This window comes from Bombina bombina, chromosome 11, assembly GCF_027579735.1.
Source record: "Bombina bombina isolate aBomBom1 chromosome 11, aBomBom1.pri, whole genome shotgun sequence".
In the NCBI taxonomy this organism is placed as follows: domain Eukaryota; kingdom Metazoa; phylum Chordata; class Amphibia; order Anura; family Bombinatoridae; genus Bombina; species Bombina bombina.
The window spans coordinates 151,756,871-151,774,330 of NC_069509.1; the positions used below are offsets into that span (position 1 = coordinate 151,756,871).

General features: G+C 35.2%; 1 protein-coding gene across 3 annotated transcripts in view; it reads right to left on the reverse strand.

The window, feature by feature from the left end:
* Positions 1-6,455: 6,455 nt before the first annotated feature.
* MAFK (MAF bZIP transcription factor K) overlaps positions 6,456-17,460 on the reverse strand; it is a 53,035-nt gene continuing 42,030 nt past the window's right edge. For all 3 annotated transcript variants that reach the window (XM_053694884.1, XM_053694886.1, XM_053694885.1), the window contains exon 3: positions 6,456-13,385. In XM_053694884.1, coding sequence (XP_053550859.1) covers positions 12,951-13,385 — 435 coding nt within the window. In that variant the 3' untranslated portion in view covers positions 6,456-12,950. The remainder of the gene's footprint in view (positions 13,386-17,460) is intronic.

A 17,460-nucleotide genomic window follows, 5' to 3' on the forward strand; every position in this document is an offset into this window, starting at 1 on the left:
ATTGGCACAAATAATATATATAATTTCTGATGTTTTAATATTAGTGTATATTGTACTATTGTTTAACTTAGCACTGTAATTGTATTGCTGAATGTAGTAGCTGCTACCGTAAGTCTCATTGTGATATTTTAAATGCTGAATGAAAGGCTATTGTGAATAAGATTAACGTGTATGAACTCTGCATAGCATATTTTAATAGTTTTTAAACACGTATAATATTGATTCATATTCTGGTTCCCATAAATATATTTAAATTTGTTCATAGATATTAACTAATAATAAAGAATTCAGGAATTTATATTAATTTTATTGTCTTAAGTATATGCATATTTGATTGTGGGTTCAGTTTAAAGAAAGATTGTTAAATATATTGTGTTATAACCCAGCCATATACTCAGATATTATTTGGAGAGTACTGCTAAGATTCTTATAAATATACTGACAACAGGATGCCAGGGATGCAGAATGATGCCACTGAACACCAAGGGTCAGATACCTGAGAGCAGTCAGAAAAGTCACTGAATCCAGGGAGAATCCAAAAGAATAGTCAGGGTACAATGCCAAGTTTGGTAAAACAGAAAAGCAGTTCAATCTTACATAAAATACAAGGGAGATCAAATATGGTAGTCAGAGAACAAGCCAAATTCAGGAACCAGACAAGAAATTCAGGCAAGGTCAGAGGCACTAACAGGAAAAAGATGAAAAACAATGTCAGGGCTGGGAGTGGTCTGTGAAACAGCCTTTTATAGGAGATCTGATTGCATAACTACCAGCAGCTGGCAAACAGGCGGAGCCAGAGAGCTATCCAAAAACTCTGACAGAATAAAAAGCCCTCTGTTGGGGCAAGAACAGAGAAATAGGCTGTGAATCAGGAGCCCAGGTTCAAATTCAGGCACTTCCAGAAAAATGTGATTGTATGAAGGAGGAAGATTTTTGGTTTCTTAATTGACAAAAAGGGATTAAAAAAGGACTTTTTGTTCTATTTTTACCATAGACTTCTTGTCCTGAATGAGAACGTCAAGACCAGCTCTGAATAAAATCTTCCTCAAAAAGGAATGATAAGTCTATGCTTGGACACTCTGTTTGCAGACAATCACTTAAATTAAAAAAGCCCTTCTGGTCAGCACTGCTAAAGTCATATAATTGAAATAAAACAGAATTATGTCAACAATGGGACCACGAATAAGTGCATACTTTTGAAAAGCTTCATCCACAGTCTTCTGAGATTTGCTCAGACAAATTGTAATGCCAAAGAGCAGACGCAACTGCTACAGAAGCAATGCTTGCTGAAAAAAAAGGTGTTTTGATGAAAGGTTACCAATTTCACGTTTATATGGTTCCTGAAAAATGTACTGTCCTCTTAGTGCGTTTAGCTAAAGCGAATAGCACTATCCACCACTGGAAACTTTCCCCAAAGCTCTACATTAGAAGTCAGACAAGGGAAATTTAGAGGACAGATAAAGAAAAGACCAGGCTTTATTTTAATAAGAGCCCCAGGAAAAGGAAAAAAAACTTTTGTAACTTAGCAGAAGGTATAAAAATAAAATCCAGTTGAATGGAAGGTTTTTCTGCAGATGATTTAGGGTCTTTGACACCTAAAGTACATAAAACATCTTTAAACAAATAACTAAGATGTTCAAGCTCAAACATTAGAGGTAGACTCTGTCCTTAACATTAAAAAAAAATAAAAAAAATCTCCTGTTCATCATAAAAACTCCCCTTCAAAAAAATAGCCTGAGATATCGAAGTCTGAAAGCTATAAAAGCTATAAGGGTATCCCTAATGTGCTCTGATTATATAGAAGAACCTGATATCGTAACTTTAGGATGACTTTCAGGCATAGAACTTCAACTACAGAGCGCACAAACCTTTAAATCCTGCAAAATAGAAAATAAAATTGTGCATACTTGGAGGAGGCATAGCCCTCACGACTACAGAGAAAACAAACCTTTAAATCCTGCAGCAAAAGCTGAAGCACTCCTTGTATTGAGGAAACAGAGGGAGGACATATTCCTTTAGAGGCAAAAGTAACATTACACTTTTAGAATGCATAATGAGATCCCTTCAGGTGAGCTGGTAACAATCCTGCAAAATAGAAAATAAAATGGTTATCAGTGGATATACCCTCTAATTGATAGTGTAAGGTAGTGGGGACAAATTTCAGTATGCTCCATGAAAGAAAACACAAACAGAAATAATGTTTGGAAACAATGTAACTGGAACCATATAGAATAAATTCCGAGACCTATGAGACAGACAACCTTGGGTAATAAATATTAAAGGACCACTAAGCACAGCAGAGTAGCATAAACACAACCACTTTTCTTTAACAAATGCTTAAAGGGACACTGAACCCAAAAATTTTCTTTTGTGATTCAGATAGAGCATGAAATTTTAAGCAACTTTCTAATTTACTCCTATTATCAATTTTTCTTCACTCTTTGTATCTTTATTTGAAATGCAAGAATGTAAGTTTAAATCCCGTACCATTTTAGGTGAACAACCTAGGTTGTTCTTGCTGATTGGTGGATAAATTCATCCACCAATAGAAAAGTGCTGTCCAGAGGTCTGAACCAAAAAAGAAGCATAGATGCCTTCTTTTTCAAAAAAGATAGCAAGAGAACGAAGAAAAATTGATAACAGGAGTAAATTAGAAAGTTGCTTAAAATTGCATGCTCTATCTGAATCACAAAATTTGGGTTCAGTGTCCCTTTAAGCACAGTTTGAATTTCACAAGTGTATATTTTTTTTTTTGGGACAAATTTCAGAGTGAGCTTAATTTTCCTTTCTATTGTATCATGGGGCAGCCAAACACAGAATGCATATATGTATATTATATAAATCATGCACATGCTCAGTAGGTGCCTTAGAAAGTGTGCATATAAAAGTGCATATTTAGATAATGAATGTGAACTGGAAAGTTGTTTAAAAGTGTGTGTTTAATTTTGACTTTAGTAGACCTGTAAAGAGAAATCCTCCTGGTTCAATATTCATAATAATATTGCACTGCATAAAAATATGGGCCATCCTAATACTTAATAAAAATATCTGACCCTTCAGTAATGAGACAAAAAGGAGCAGTTGAGGAATTTCAAAAGAACACAGATACTCCCCCTCACTTTGCCACAGTTAAATCCCAGGTCAATTAGCTGAATAGAAATTGCAGCTATTACTAGATAAAGTTTTAATAATTACCAGACTAAGTATAAAAAGTCTATGTAATAAAGGTCTTTTACATGTGTATGTCTCCTGGCTATGATGTACCTCAAAATTGGTGTACCTACTAATAGCCTGTGAGCTATGTGAGTGCAAAGAATGGCTGCACTTACCTCAGATGCACCCAATCTACCATGCTGCAGAAAAGATTGCTTCCAATAGAGAGCCCATCCAGTGCTGTGTACATCACAGCAGAGGGATCTATGTAAGGAGTATATCAACGACCCAACAGGAGGAGGTTAGGGGACCGGTCCCCAAGACACATGTGGCAGGCTTGTGACTAACTCGTTCCCTGAGAGTGATTATGTCACTACCCAATACTCCAATCTCCCATCTTTCTCTAAGTAACAGCTCTCTGAGGGGGAAAATGGGCCTCAAATCGGTCTGAGGACACCCCTCATTGAAGAATATGGAGCACCTTAATTCTTCTCCTTCCGCCTATGCAAAGAAAAGACTAGAATACCAAAGAGGTTGGATGGATTAAGTGCTTTTAGATGTTTGGTAATCTTTGCCTCTTCCTAGTTGTAGCACAGGAGTAATGGCTCATGGATTCTCACCCTCTTATGAAAGAAAAAAAAAAAGTTACAAGGGTTAGTTACAATCTGGTGTCAGGCAAACTCAACATTGAATTCAATAGAGGATTGTCTTTCATCTAATTTTCTAGAAGGCATTTATCAATTTGATCCCTGTACTAATTAATAAGGGCTTCAGGTTGCTTGTTCTCTCCTACTTATTGCTTGATGAGGACGCGGATGATTAGGTCTTGTAAGTTCATGACTAAGATAGGTGAGATGTTTTATTGCACATGTAATATGACAAAAGTGCCATTTATAACCACAGATCTCTCAAAAAAATAGTTTTTTGGCATGATTTTCCTTTCAGGAATTACTGGTTTTTGAATCCTTGTTCTGAACAATAGATGTTTTTTCCCGACAAAAGTTTATTTTGTCCCTAAGACCTATGGCTGCCATTGGACTTTTTCTGAAAATGGTGTGAGGCCAACTGCCTTTGTGTTTTCTTACTAGTTCCTCAGGTCTAGAAATTTGGAATGTACATTTGGATCCTTTGTGAGGATCCGAATGGAGACCTAGGTGGCTGCTCATGCCATTTGGATTTTTTTGTTGCAGAATTCTAGTGTAAGATCTATATTTTCACAGATCTTAGTGTGGTGATCTTTCACTAGAATCAATCTGGCTACGAAAAGATCCAAACGGCACGAGCAGTCGCCTACTTCCGAATTCAGATCCTTTGTGAGGATCTGAATGCACATCTCTAGAATTTCTTCTACGATGGCTTGAGAAAGTGGATTTGTTACTTCCATAATACACTCCTTTAGTGTAATGGATGTTTGGAATAGTAATCCAGCAGAGGTAGTGCGATATCCCAGCATTGCCAGGGTTAGCCTGAATTGTTTTTTGGTTTTGTGTAACATTCTGTCTGCTTCTAGCCCTCTATGATCAAAAGGATCCCCCTGCTGGGTATGGAGCTCAACGTTTGCTTTTGGTGGCTCTAGGATAAAGAATATGGCCTATAGGAATTCCATCTCTAGATCAAAGTAAGGTGTTGTAACGGGTCATGTGATCCAGGGGGGCTGGTTTTACTACACAAAGTAAAGGTTTAGGGTTATAGTTGGATATAACCTAGATTCAGGCAGAACTCTTTGGGATTTTATTTGAACAGTAACAAGGACTTAAGGAGTTCCCTAAGGCCTATTGTAAGTTTATTAGGGATATTTGCATAAGTGTAGGTTCTGTGTTTTAAGTCACATTTTATTTGCAAGAACTGTATTTTGCCTGTCATGTTTCATGCAAATTTGGCACCTTGTAACATTTATTCATCTTTTGTCATTAAAATATCAATAATCCAATTCTATCATTTTGCTCTAGTATCTGAATTCACAAACTCCTGGTGACAAGGTGGTAATCATATTATCAAACTGTTAATTGTGTAGGTTATTAGTAAATTTGCAGCATTTGCTTTTCTGAGTATTACTGGAGTGTAATTGGGGTTCCCCAAGAAGCCCTTAACTAAAGTTCTTGGGTGATGGCAGCATAGTTAATCTAGGGTGGCGCAGGCAGGATTTGGGGGTTAGTTTGGTGTCCCCTTATACCCTTGTAGAAATATAGGGAGATAAGGTAGCCAGGGGCTAAGTGCTTTTAACCACCTTCATACCTACACTCCACCCACAGTCACAGCTGGGCAGATAGACGTAGCCGTGACAGTTACCATAAAATTAATAATTCTGCACACAAGTATTTCTTACTTGAAAATATCCTTTAAGATACAACGTTCTTTGCTGTGGTCTCCATATTTTCTTCTTGATACATTGTCCTTATATATGTATATGGTATATGTAGCAGATCATGTCCGCCGCACATCGATAAATGCTGACAGCTTACAATGTAGACATTTATCATTGCACCAGCAGTTCTTGTGAACTGCTGGTGCAATACCGGCCCCTGCAGATTCGCGGCCAATCAGCCGCTAGCAGGGCGTGTCAATCAACCCGATCCTATTCAATTGAGTTGATTTCTGTCTGTGGCCTCAGAGCAGGCTGACATGTTATGGAGCAGCGGTCTTAATACGGAGCTTGATAAATTGACCCCATTGACTAAAATCACTTTTGTCCGTGGCTCATTTGTTTCAGAATTGAATAAATACGTTCTACTCTTCATTATCCGATACTCAGTATAAGACATTGGTTAGGTCTTCCTCCTTTTCAATCAGAGGTAGGTATTATATTAATTTTGACAATTCTTCACAGATTTTATAGAGCTCTTAAATACTACTCTTTTTTTTTTTTTTTTTTTTTTTTAAATATCAAAACACATTCAAATGCTTCTCTTCTCCCTTTTCCCCCCACTCTGATCATCTTACAGTATAAAAAGAAACACTCCACTGATAAATATAAAAGTGGATTCTGCTAGAGCTACAGCTTATTCTTCTGCTGCGTTGAACTCTCTGCAAAGCTACTAATTGTTCTCCGTTCTATACTTTAACTAAAGTTTATCATTTCCATGTCAGCGTTTCCACAGAACGTTTTTGGAAGATGCTTCAGATGCATCTTCAAGAAACATCGCTTTCAAAAGCATCATAAAAATGCTTAAGCTCTGTGACACTCCTAGGTTCCCCGATTTATCAAGAAAGCAATTATGTGGCAAGGTCAGCAAGTCTGCATACATTTTACCAACAAAAACACTCTTTATACATATAAAAAAACAAACTAAAAAACACAAATGTCAATGAGAACTCTTTATTGGAAAGGTACAAAAACCAGTCACAGCAGTATTATATACAGCAATAAATTACTTTGTGGCTGTCTGATAAGAAGAAATTGGTGCACACATACAGTACACAGGATTACGGTCTGGACATACAAACATAAATCCACAATTACTTGGATATATCCCAATAATTTATTTTTTATATATGTATAAAAAAGCAGCACAGGAAAAATAAATATTGAAATTAGCCTACTGAATTACAGAGAGAAAAAAAAGGTCAGAAGGCGTTCAACTCTAATAAAAACAAATATTTTCTTATTTAACATAAAAGCAAAATAAACTGCTCTTGTGGTTTGTCTTATTCTAAAAGACCCCCAAAAAACTGATATGAGAAACAAAATCTTGGTGTAAGAAAAAAAAATAAAAAAATAAATAAAAAAAATCACATTTTAAAAGAGAACAAAAAGAAACAACATTTTACTGTGAAATGCTTTTGACATCCATTGGTGTCGCACAATTTCACAACATGGGACAAAACAAATTAAATAATATAACAATGGAGAGAAAAGCAGATACAAAAAAGGTGCTTTCACTCTTACAAACATGTGCAATAAGTTATTATAGACGTTCTTTCCACCTGACAATCACTATTTCACTTTAAATAGACTTTAGAATATCTGTTAATAAACGAGCTGGAAGCCACATAGAGATACTGATGGCTAATTTTGATGTTGCTATATCACCTACTACTCATCATTTGTAAGCATTTAACACAAAACACCCAGCTTGGTGAAATGCATTATGCTTAGTTTAAATGAGAGAAGAGGGTAAAGCCATTACAAAAAAAGGTTTCCAGACAAAAAAAATAAATGAAAAATATTTTACTTTTTTCACACAGAGGCTTCATATTACTTACCAAAAATTCACCAACTATTACATTGAAACAGCAATTGAGTATGTTGGCTTAAATATGTACTTTTTGCCAATATTAAGGCAAACAAACCATTTAACAGTTGTATTAAGTGATATTACTTCAGATTAATAATAAATTAGCTTACAGTTTGTACTGCAGCATGAATGACGCATGTCAAAGTTGCCAAAACTCCAACATATTTGGTTTCTCTATGAAACCAGACAAAATAGTCTAATTCTCTGGCAATTACAGATTCTTACTACTATTAAGATCCACAACTCTGAAACAGACTTAAAGGGAACACCACATGGTTGTATATCAGGTTCAACAATACACGGTGGACAATGTAATTTAACAATATAAATTAAATCTGTCTTGAAACCGTTGTACACACATAGATTACTTGCACATGATGAACAGACTGCATTACAAATCACTTCTTGGACATTTCTGGACCCACTTTACTACAAAAATGTATGATTTGCAAAGGACGTTCAATAAAAACAAAACATAAATCACAGATATTTTTTTTTACATAGCTTTAAATGGATGTACAAATGATAATTTAGAGTTTTGTAACTGGGAATATCAAGTTCACTCAGTAGCTGAGGTATGCAGAGCAAAACAAGAAGATAGATAATTATATATACTTTTTTATTTTTATTTTAAATAAATGCCTAAAATAATAGTTTATGGAAAAAATGTATTGAGATGGGTTATATAGTCATAATCATGGTAGGTTAAAAGGGCAGTTAAACACCAAATACATTTTCTGAGCATAGTATTGAGGTTTTGCCCCGCCTCCCTCTAGTCAAGGGTGCCCCCATGTTGAAATCTGGAGAGTTGCTGCACATGTGCAGTGTAACCTAGCTTCCATGATGGTAGCACTGATGATTAGAGGGAGGTGCATGATATGTATTTAGTGAATAGTGTCCCTTTAACAGTTTCACCATTCAAATGGACTTTAGAATAAGTAAACTAGGACATGCTAGGTTTTCCAACATAGTAAATAACGGCTCTATCTTTAAAAGGCATTCTATGACGTATCCCATAAACAAGTACTACTCAAAGAACTGTTAATAAAAGTAATCACATTTTATAGTCATTATACCTAGTCTAAAAACAAACAGAAAGCACGCCAATTGTTCTATCCCTTTAACCAATCCCGTCAACAGATGTTTTAAATAACACAAATAATCTGGACAGTGAACATGAGTAAATCAGGGACTAAAGAATGAAAATGCAATTATAGAGGCCTTGCCTGTTTCTGTTAAACAATGGCAGGTGGGACAGTTTACCTGGCAGCTACATTTGTCAAATACCTATTCTGTTGTTCAGGGATGACATCTGTATTCCAGTTTATGGGTAGAGTTAAATGCTATGCACTAGCAGGCACACAAATGTAAAAAACAAAACAAAAAACAAAACACAACATGTTTGCACCAGTTGGCGTGTAAAAAGGGAAAAAAGATGAAAGTTCTAACATACTGCATTGTTGGTATCATCTGTACGTCCACAAAATGCATGCTCCCAATAAATTCTCAGATTAGGCATTTTTACAAAACTACAATTGATTTAGTTTATTCACCAAAATGCATTGATTTTCTTTGTTTATTGGGGCTTTCCCTTTACATTAACCTTTTGGCTCTCAGGGAGGTGACAGTTCGTTCAGCAATGGATGGGTAAATATTTTACCAAATCGAAAAGATTTATTCAGCATTATAATTAATTCTGTGAAACAAACAGGAAGAAAATGAATATCTCCTAGGAGTGCAAGTGTTTAACCATCTCTAGAACTGGATGTCCTGAGCAGCACACTCCTGTACAAAAAGACATGAGTGAAAGGGACACAGAAGATCAATACCTTAAACATAAAACAAAGAATCTTTAAATACAAATTACATATAAAATAACAAATAGTTAAAATACACACACATCTACAATAACAGAAAGAGAAAACGATTGAGTATTCTTAATCTCATCCATGCTACAGCACAGTGAATGTGGGATTCCGCAGAACGGAAGAATTAAGTTACTCTGTTTAATTTAGGATTCCAAAGTCAAATCTGGCTGGGGTTTAGAGATCAAGAGGGGGGGATTTGCTTTCTCCCTCCTGTCACTAAATAGCTTCACAGTAACCCATATGTTTGCATCATCTTCCAATAAAGAACTGCATTATTAAAATTTGTAAAATGATTTTTCACCCTTAGAAAACTTCTATGATAAAACTTTTTTTTTTTTTTAAATCTCTTTAAATATTTCCATATGTTCCTTATGGATATCCAATATGGATTACCTACCATTTCCATGGTATCAACAGCATAATGATGCCCAAGTCCCTGTTCTCCCTTTGTCCCTCCCCCTCCCATGAGCTATGACAGGGGAAGAGAAGTCACTGTTTTCCTTGGGCTAGCACTTTAGTAGCCAAATATTTGGCACACGTCAAACAAAAATACAATTTGAGGAAGAAATACATGCAGCAGATAGCGGCTACACGTACGTCTTTAAGTAATTTTAATACAAAAAAAAGAACAAAAATGAAGTTTGTTAAATTATGCAAAGGCTGATACACCTTTATTAGTACGCCATGTATCCTGATCTTTAGAGAAGAAGGCTGGCTCTATGGGTGCAACTTCCAAGGAGAGCAGGATTTTCTATACAGCTGTTAGTGTGGTACTTCAGTTATACAAAAACCTTAGACCTTTGTTTTAATGTCTTTTGAAGTCCACCAGCTACTTATGTGTTGACATTCCTTTAAAGTATATGGTATTGCCCAGGGAATTTGCTCCAATTCATGAATCCCTTGGCTACTATAGACAGCTGCACTGTGGCCATCTCTGGCAACCAAGAAGTAATAAGCTCAAAGACCTTCAGAAACATAGTTGAATGATTAAAGACCATAAAGATAATTTCTGACAACTACAAAAATATTAGCCCTTTTTTAATGGTGAGGGGAAGTACAGAATAAAATATTGTTGCAGACAAAATGTTAAGATTAATACTGTGGAGATTAGCAACTTGGGGGAAAAAAAAACAAAAAAAAACAGCTTTATGAAATTATATTTTAACTTGTTTTTTTCATGGTGTACTTGATATTACGATTTTTTGCAACGCTAAGTGAGGCAATTGTATACACTTTTCAAAAAAAGGTTAAAAATACTACCACCCTAAATGAAAAAATAAAATAAAAAAAAAAGATATATAAATATAATGGACAAGTGAATTATACAGAAACAAAATAATCACTGTGGTTAAAATAAAGGTGAATCAAAGTACTCCCTAAAATAAAAGCATGCCAATTGCAATCCAAAACGTCCTTTCCGAATAAGCTCAGCTAAATTGGGCTCCATAGTTTATGCAATTTCAGAGCATATTAGCATTCAGGAACATTTCAAACAAAACCTGTGAAATGCGTTAAATACACAATAAAATATTCCTTTTAATTATCCAGTAAAGTCCCTTTTCAATCAAGCCAATAGCCCTTTAGTTCCTCAAAAACATCTTTGGTCTTGGACAAAGTCAACAATGATACATAATTAATCCTCTCATTGGAAACAAACTACATTAAATTTTACAAGAACCACAGCCCACTGCATTGCAAGTACTGTAGTGGAAACATACTACTATTTATTACCCAAGTTATATTTGCACCTTCTATTGATGGAACAACATACAAAACGCCTACATATGCATATACCAAATGAAGATTGTAGAATGTTGATCCACACATTAAGTATATTCCCTTTATTCATACCAGCCTGCTGAAACAATACACTTCTAAAATAACAACCATACAAAACTTTTTTTTTTTTTCTTTTTTTTTTTATCTATAAGCCACCAAACACCACCATGTACCACATATTAGTCCTTCAAAAACCTGCATGAAACCATAAAATTAAAAAGGAACACTGGAACACTTTCTAGATCCATCACAAATCTATATATTCACATTCAGAAGAAGAAAATAGTATCAGACGTTCAATTCCCATGTTTCTTGCCATTTAGTGCACCAAATTGCCAAACGAGCAAAGACACTTTCAGCATATTGATGTTAATATTTTTATTAATTCTTCTAAAATAATGCTATTATTTATATAGCACCTATCTCACCACCCATGGTGGCTCAAAGCATTTAGCAGCTGGCTATTTGAATGTTAATCTGCATTTGACAAGTAGTTATTGCCCATCTTAAATTTAGTACCCTAGAAAGGGTGAAAGGCTGAGTCAACTTGGCTTTAAATCAAACTTGTAACCTAGAGCTCTAGACAGGTACTGAATTTCACCCCTACACCAATGTGCTGAGCAGCATAATAGAACACACATTTTATGTTAAAGTTCTGTCTTGAAACTACTACTTGAGTCATAAAAGCCGACTAATTGTAATAGTAAGAAACAAATTGGAATGTCCAAATTACATGAGTAAACTTCTACACATTTCCATGAAGGGCTTTTTTTGTGGTTTTCAGACTTACTGGAAAAAAACAATGTTAACTGATTCACTTTAGTTTTGAGAGGTAATTGGCTTACAGTGAAGCAACTTACAGAAAGTTCTGTTAGTGGTCTCTACTCTGTATGCTTTTAAAGCAATGGCTATAATGTAAACATAATAAAAACCATTTGCTTACGACAAATCCACTGCACAATCACTTTACTGCAAGTTACTGAATACAAGAAACAGTTAAAAACTGTGTTAGGGTCTATCTTTAATTTGAAGTGTGGTTAAGTGATAGACTTTGAAGCAGAAATCCTGGTACTAGTAAAACAAATTCCCTTAACTTGCCCTTGTCAAAAACAACAAAGTAGATGCATTATGTCATAAAAATGTAATGTACAGATTTGTACATAATCAATAATATATATTTATAAAAGAAAATAATATTAAAACATAATCCTGAGTTTTGCGATAAGACAAATCATTGTCAAAGTACTTGTAAAAACTTCCCTACAATGACAAGATGCATTGGCTGAAGGTTGTCTCAAGTTAAAACTGGCTTTTTAAAAGTAAGACTAGGCAACATGAACCACACAGTGGTTCCACAAGCCCATCAAATACAAGATCTAGCTCTTAAGCAATATATAAAATTTGTCTGCTCAACTGTAAACATTCATTTTATATTGCATAATATATTTCTCAAAAATAAAAACAGCTTTTTTTAACCTGGCTTCCCAACTCAGCAACAATAAGTGAATTTTAGAGAGCATTATTAATGAAGGTCTTTAAAAAAAATTTTTAAAAAAAAATATCAAAAGTTTGAGAAAAATAAATAATTCCACATTCTCTATTTAAATTTCACTTTTTGTTCAGCAATGAACTTATGTTTGCGAAGGTTTCAGCTTACTCAGAGACAACGAATAATCCTTTTTACATTAGAAAAGATATTCGTGTATTATTCAATAGGCAAATTCCCTGGAACAATTGCATCTTGGCCATAGAGCTCAGGTCAAGTGTTGCCTCTGTACTTCATGTTGGGATGTCTAATGGAATAAAAGGCAATGCCTAACATTAAATAGGCAAGAAAGGAATTGAGAAACTATGTAGGTGAATCCCATAATGTCCCTTTCAGAACAGGCTGCAAGTTCTCTCCCCTCCATGGGCACTAGGATGCTGCTGAGTATGGTATGGAAGCTGATGAAATGTCAGCTGATTTCACAATGGTGATGACACTGGTGGTGGCAACCTTGGTTGGGGTGATAGGCCCTCGGGCAACAGTACGTGCGAAGGTCTGGAGAGCATCGTACTTGGATCTCAGTGCATCCAACTCAATCTTCATACTGGAATTTTCCCGGGCAAGCTTATCAACTTCTTCTTGTAATTTCACACGCTGCCTCTCAAGCTCCTCTTTCTGGGTGACACGTTTAACTCTGCAACTGGCAGCGTAGCCGCGATTTTTGAGTGTACGTCTACGCTGCTTCAGACGAATGATTTCTTCTTTAGTGAGACCTCGGAGGTGCTGATTTAGCTCCCGCACAGACATTGACACGAGTTCATCGTCGCTTAACACTGGGGCGTTCTCTCCCGCCTCCTTCTTTACCTACAGAAATGGATCTTCATGTCATTATTATAGCAAAGGAGAAAATCATAGCTAAACCTTAAATACATGTTCTAGCAATCAGAATGTGGTAACAAGTCATATCAATAAAAAACACATTTAACATTTCATATAGAGTAAATATACTTTCATTCAGTATTCAGTTACAATTATTGCCATAACACAATACTGATATGTTTAAAGGGACACTGAATCCCATTTTTGTCTTTCATGATTCAGATAGAGCAGCAATTTTAAGCAAGTTTCTATTTTACTCCTATTATCAATTTTTCTTCATTCTCTTGCTATCTTTATTTGAAAAAGAAGGCATCTAAGATAAGGAGCCAGCAAAATTTAGGTTCAAGACCATGGACAGCACTTGTTTATTGGTGCTGTCCAATCAGCAAGGACAACCCAGGTTGTTCACCAAAAATGGGCCGGCATCTAAACTTACATTCTTGCTTTTCAAATAAAGATACCAAGAGAATTAAGAAAATTTGATAATAGGAGTAAATTAGAAAGTTGCTTAAAATGTCATGCTCTATCTGAATCACGAAATAATTTTTTTTAGGTTCAGTGTCCCTTTAAGCTGCTAGAAATTCATATTATTCTATGTTGAAGAGACGTATAGATAGGTAGCGTGCACGTCTGAACTGAAGCACTACATGACAGGAAATAGTGCTGCTATCTAGTGCTCTTGCTAATGTATAACAGTGTTGCAAAACTGCTGCCATATAGTGCGCCAGATATGTGCACACTCCCATCCCTGATTTTCAACCAAAAAATAACAAGAGAACGAAGAAAAATCAATTATAGTAGTAAATTAGAAAGTTGTTTAAAACTGTATGCTCTATCTGAATCATGATTTAGGGTTTTATGTCCATTTAAGCTGTCCCTGAGACAGAAACTGCTACCAATAGATAGAATACTACAGCTAACTCTGAAACATCAGTAGATAGAAAATTTTACATTCTCTTCATTTCTGCTGCACATGAAGATGAACAATAAATAGTGTAATAATGCAATATTTCATAAGCAGATGCACTAAACAACTAAAAACTATATGATTTTATGTTTTTGTACGCATATTTAAAGGGACAGTACTATAACTTTTTCCCCTTTAACGAGTTTTCAATTATCAATTTTAGCTGCTAGGGAATATTTTTTCCAAAAATCTACTTTACTTTAATTTGGTCATTTAAACAATAGCTGTTTTTACCAGTTGAAATCACCACTTACACTGGAAAAAAAAAAAAAAGAAAGAAAGATTAATTTACAGAAAATCTTTGTAAACAAGAGGCAGCAGCAGAGGTCGGCTGCTTTTGCCTGCTAAAACTGCCACCTATACTGAAAATGTCAATACAGCAGTATTGGTTATAGAAAAGCTATGTCAATAAAAAGCTAAAGACGAAATTACACTCCCATTTTAAATTGCAGAACATTGGCCTTTGTATATAGAAACAGAAATAATGTAGCCTTTGTGTATAGAAAGATAAAGCTTTCCTTGCAAGCTCCACCTATTTGAATGTGTTGTATTTTCATTTTTCAATAAGGAGAAGCAGCTCGTTAGCAAATTCACATTAATTTTTATAATCTGCAGCTGGTATAACAAGTCAATTGAAACCTATTAATAGGAAAACAATTTTATAGAACATTAACACTGATATCTTTAAGGGCCATAATACCCAAATGTTTAAACACTTGAAAGTGATGCAGCATAGCTGTAAAAAGCTGACTAGAAAATCTCCCCTGAACATCTCTATGTAAAAAAGAAAGATATTTTACGTCAAAAGTTCCTCAGTAGCCACCTCCCATTGTAAAGGATTTCTAAGCAGCATTTTAGTGTGTCTGTCCTGGGACAGCTGAAAGGATGAGCCTCGTGAACTCTCATATTATTTCACCAATCAGGTAAAGGAAGCTTACTATGAAATCTCATGAGAGTTAAGTCAAATCTCATGAGATCACAGTAAGAGTTCATGACCTCAGCACTGCTGATGCTGATTGGCTGCTGTTCATTTCTTCATTTTTTTTACCTGCAGCTGGGAGCAGGTGAAGTATAACTTTTTACACAGAACTTACTCTGCTGAGCTGAGGAAGTTGTGAGGTAAAATATCTTCCTTTTTTACATAGAGATGCTCAGGTGATATTTTCCTGTCAGCTTTTTACAGTTATACTGCATCAGTTTCAAGTGATTTAGCATATGAGTATTATGTCCCTTTAAGTAAACTGTCGTCATAAGTAAGCCATACAGTGAACTTATGTGAATTAACCTTAGAAGATCCTGAACTTCATGAGAAAAATCAATACGTAGCATAGTAAAAGTATTTACATAATAGCACAATAAGAAGTCAAATAAATGTAATTCAGAAGTGTAAATGTGCCATCAAGTGTAAATTAATAATCTGTTTATAGATCCAGAGAAATTTACCACAGTACTATGAGTACACAACCACATATTTCTAATTTACATGCTAAATGAACACCTTAGTATAAAAATGACATGCTCTAATTTGTTAGTACTTGTCATTTTTGCTCTACTCGCTATGGAACTTCATGTGTTTAAAGACCCACAAAAAGCGTTAAACACATAGGCAAAACCAACTCATGAGTCAAAAGCACTTCAGCTCCCAAATGAGACGATCTATGTATTTAACACATTTGTTGGCATAAGAGTTCCACAGCCAGTTGTGACAATCTACTTGCTCTAACAAATTATAGCATGACACAACGTCCCTTTAAAGATAAATAGCATAAATAACAAAAGGATATATTCTTTAGCAGGTGACAAGTTTAGGATTCTATTTACAAAATGTACAAACAATGGATACTTCTTTTTAAAATGAAGACAGCATAGGTATTCCAATAAGTCCCAGTATATTTATTAAATGGACAAAATACCAAAATTAAACTTTCATGCCCACCTGATTAAGTCCCTCCCACCCTTTCCCCTGTGGATAATCTTTTTTTCTTACTTATAGTATAGTTTAAGTTGATTTTGTCTAATATTTCTGTTAAATCACCTGATTTACAATCTTACTAGTGGGATATATGGTATACATACAAATTGTCAGGGTGGATTTGATTTAAATCACTAGCCAGTTATATCAGAAAATTACAGATTTAATTAGTTATATACCAATTATTGGGAGGTAAACATCCCCAATTGAATGGGTTAATTATTCATATTGTATCAACTTATCAGCTATACTTTATTGGAAGGAGAAAAATACCTCAATAATAAATAAAACAATTTAAATTGCTGTTTAACTAAAACATTATAGGTTTCACTTTCATTTTTACTACTCGCCCCTCCCTCCTCACACTAAGGTCCTTGTGCAGATCTCTTGCACTACAGACAATCCTCTATTTGTTGAGCTTCTTGAAACTTAGTGAGGGGTTGATTCTGTGTGCACTGGATTGCAGGGGAACAATGGGAGTAAAGGGACAGTAAAGTCAAAATGAAACTTTCATTATTCAGACTGAACATGCAATTTTAAATAACTTTCCAATGTACTTATATTATCTAATTTCCTTTGTTCTCTTGGTATCCCTTCTTGAAAAGCATACCTAGGTAGGCTAAGGAGCAGCAATGCACTACTAGCTGCTGAATGGTGGCTGCATATATATGGTTCTCATTGACTCACCCAATGTGTTTAGCTAGCTCCCAGTAGTGCACTGCTGCTCCTTCAACAAAGTCTGAAAGTTGTTTTAAAAGTGAATGCTCTACCTGAATACATACATACATATATACATACATACATACTTTATGCTTACCTGATAAATTTATTTCTCTTGTGGTGTATCCAGTCCACGGATCATCCATTACTTGTGGGATATTCTCCTTCCCAACAGGAAGTTGCAAGAGGATCACCCACAGAAGAGCTGCTATATAGCTCCTCCCCTAACTGCCATATCCAGTCATTCGACCGAAAACAAGCAGAGAAAGGAGAAACCATAGGGTGCAGTGGTGATTGTAGTTTAAAATTAAAAAATACGTGCCTTAAAATGACAGGGCGGGCCGTGGACTGGATACACCACAAGAGAAATAAATTTATCAGGTAAGCATAAAATTATGTTT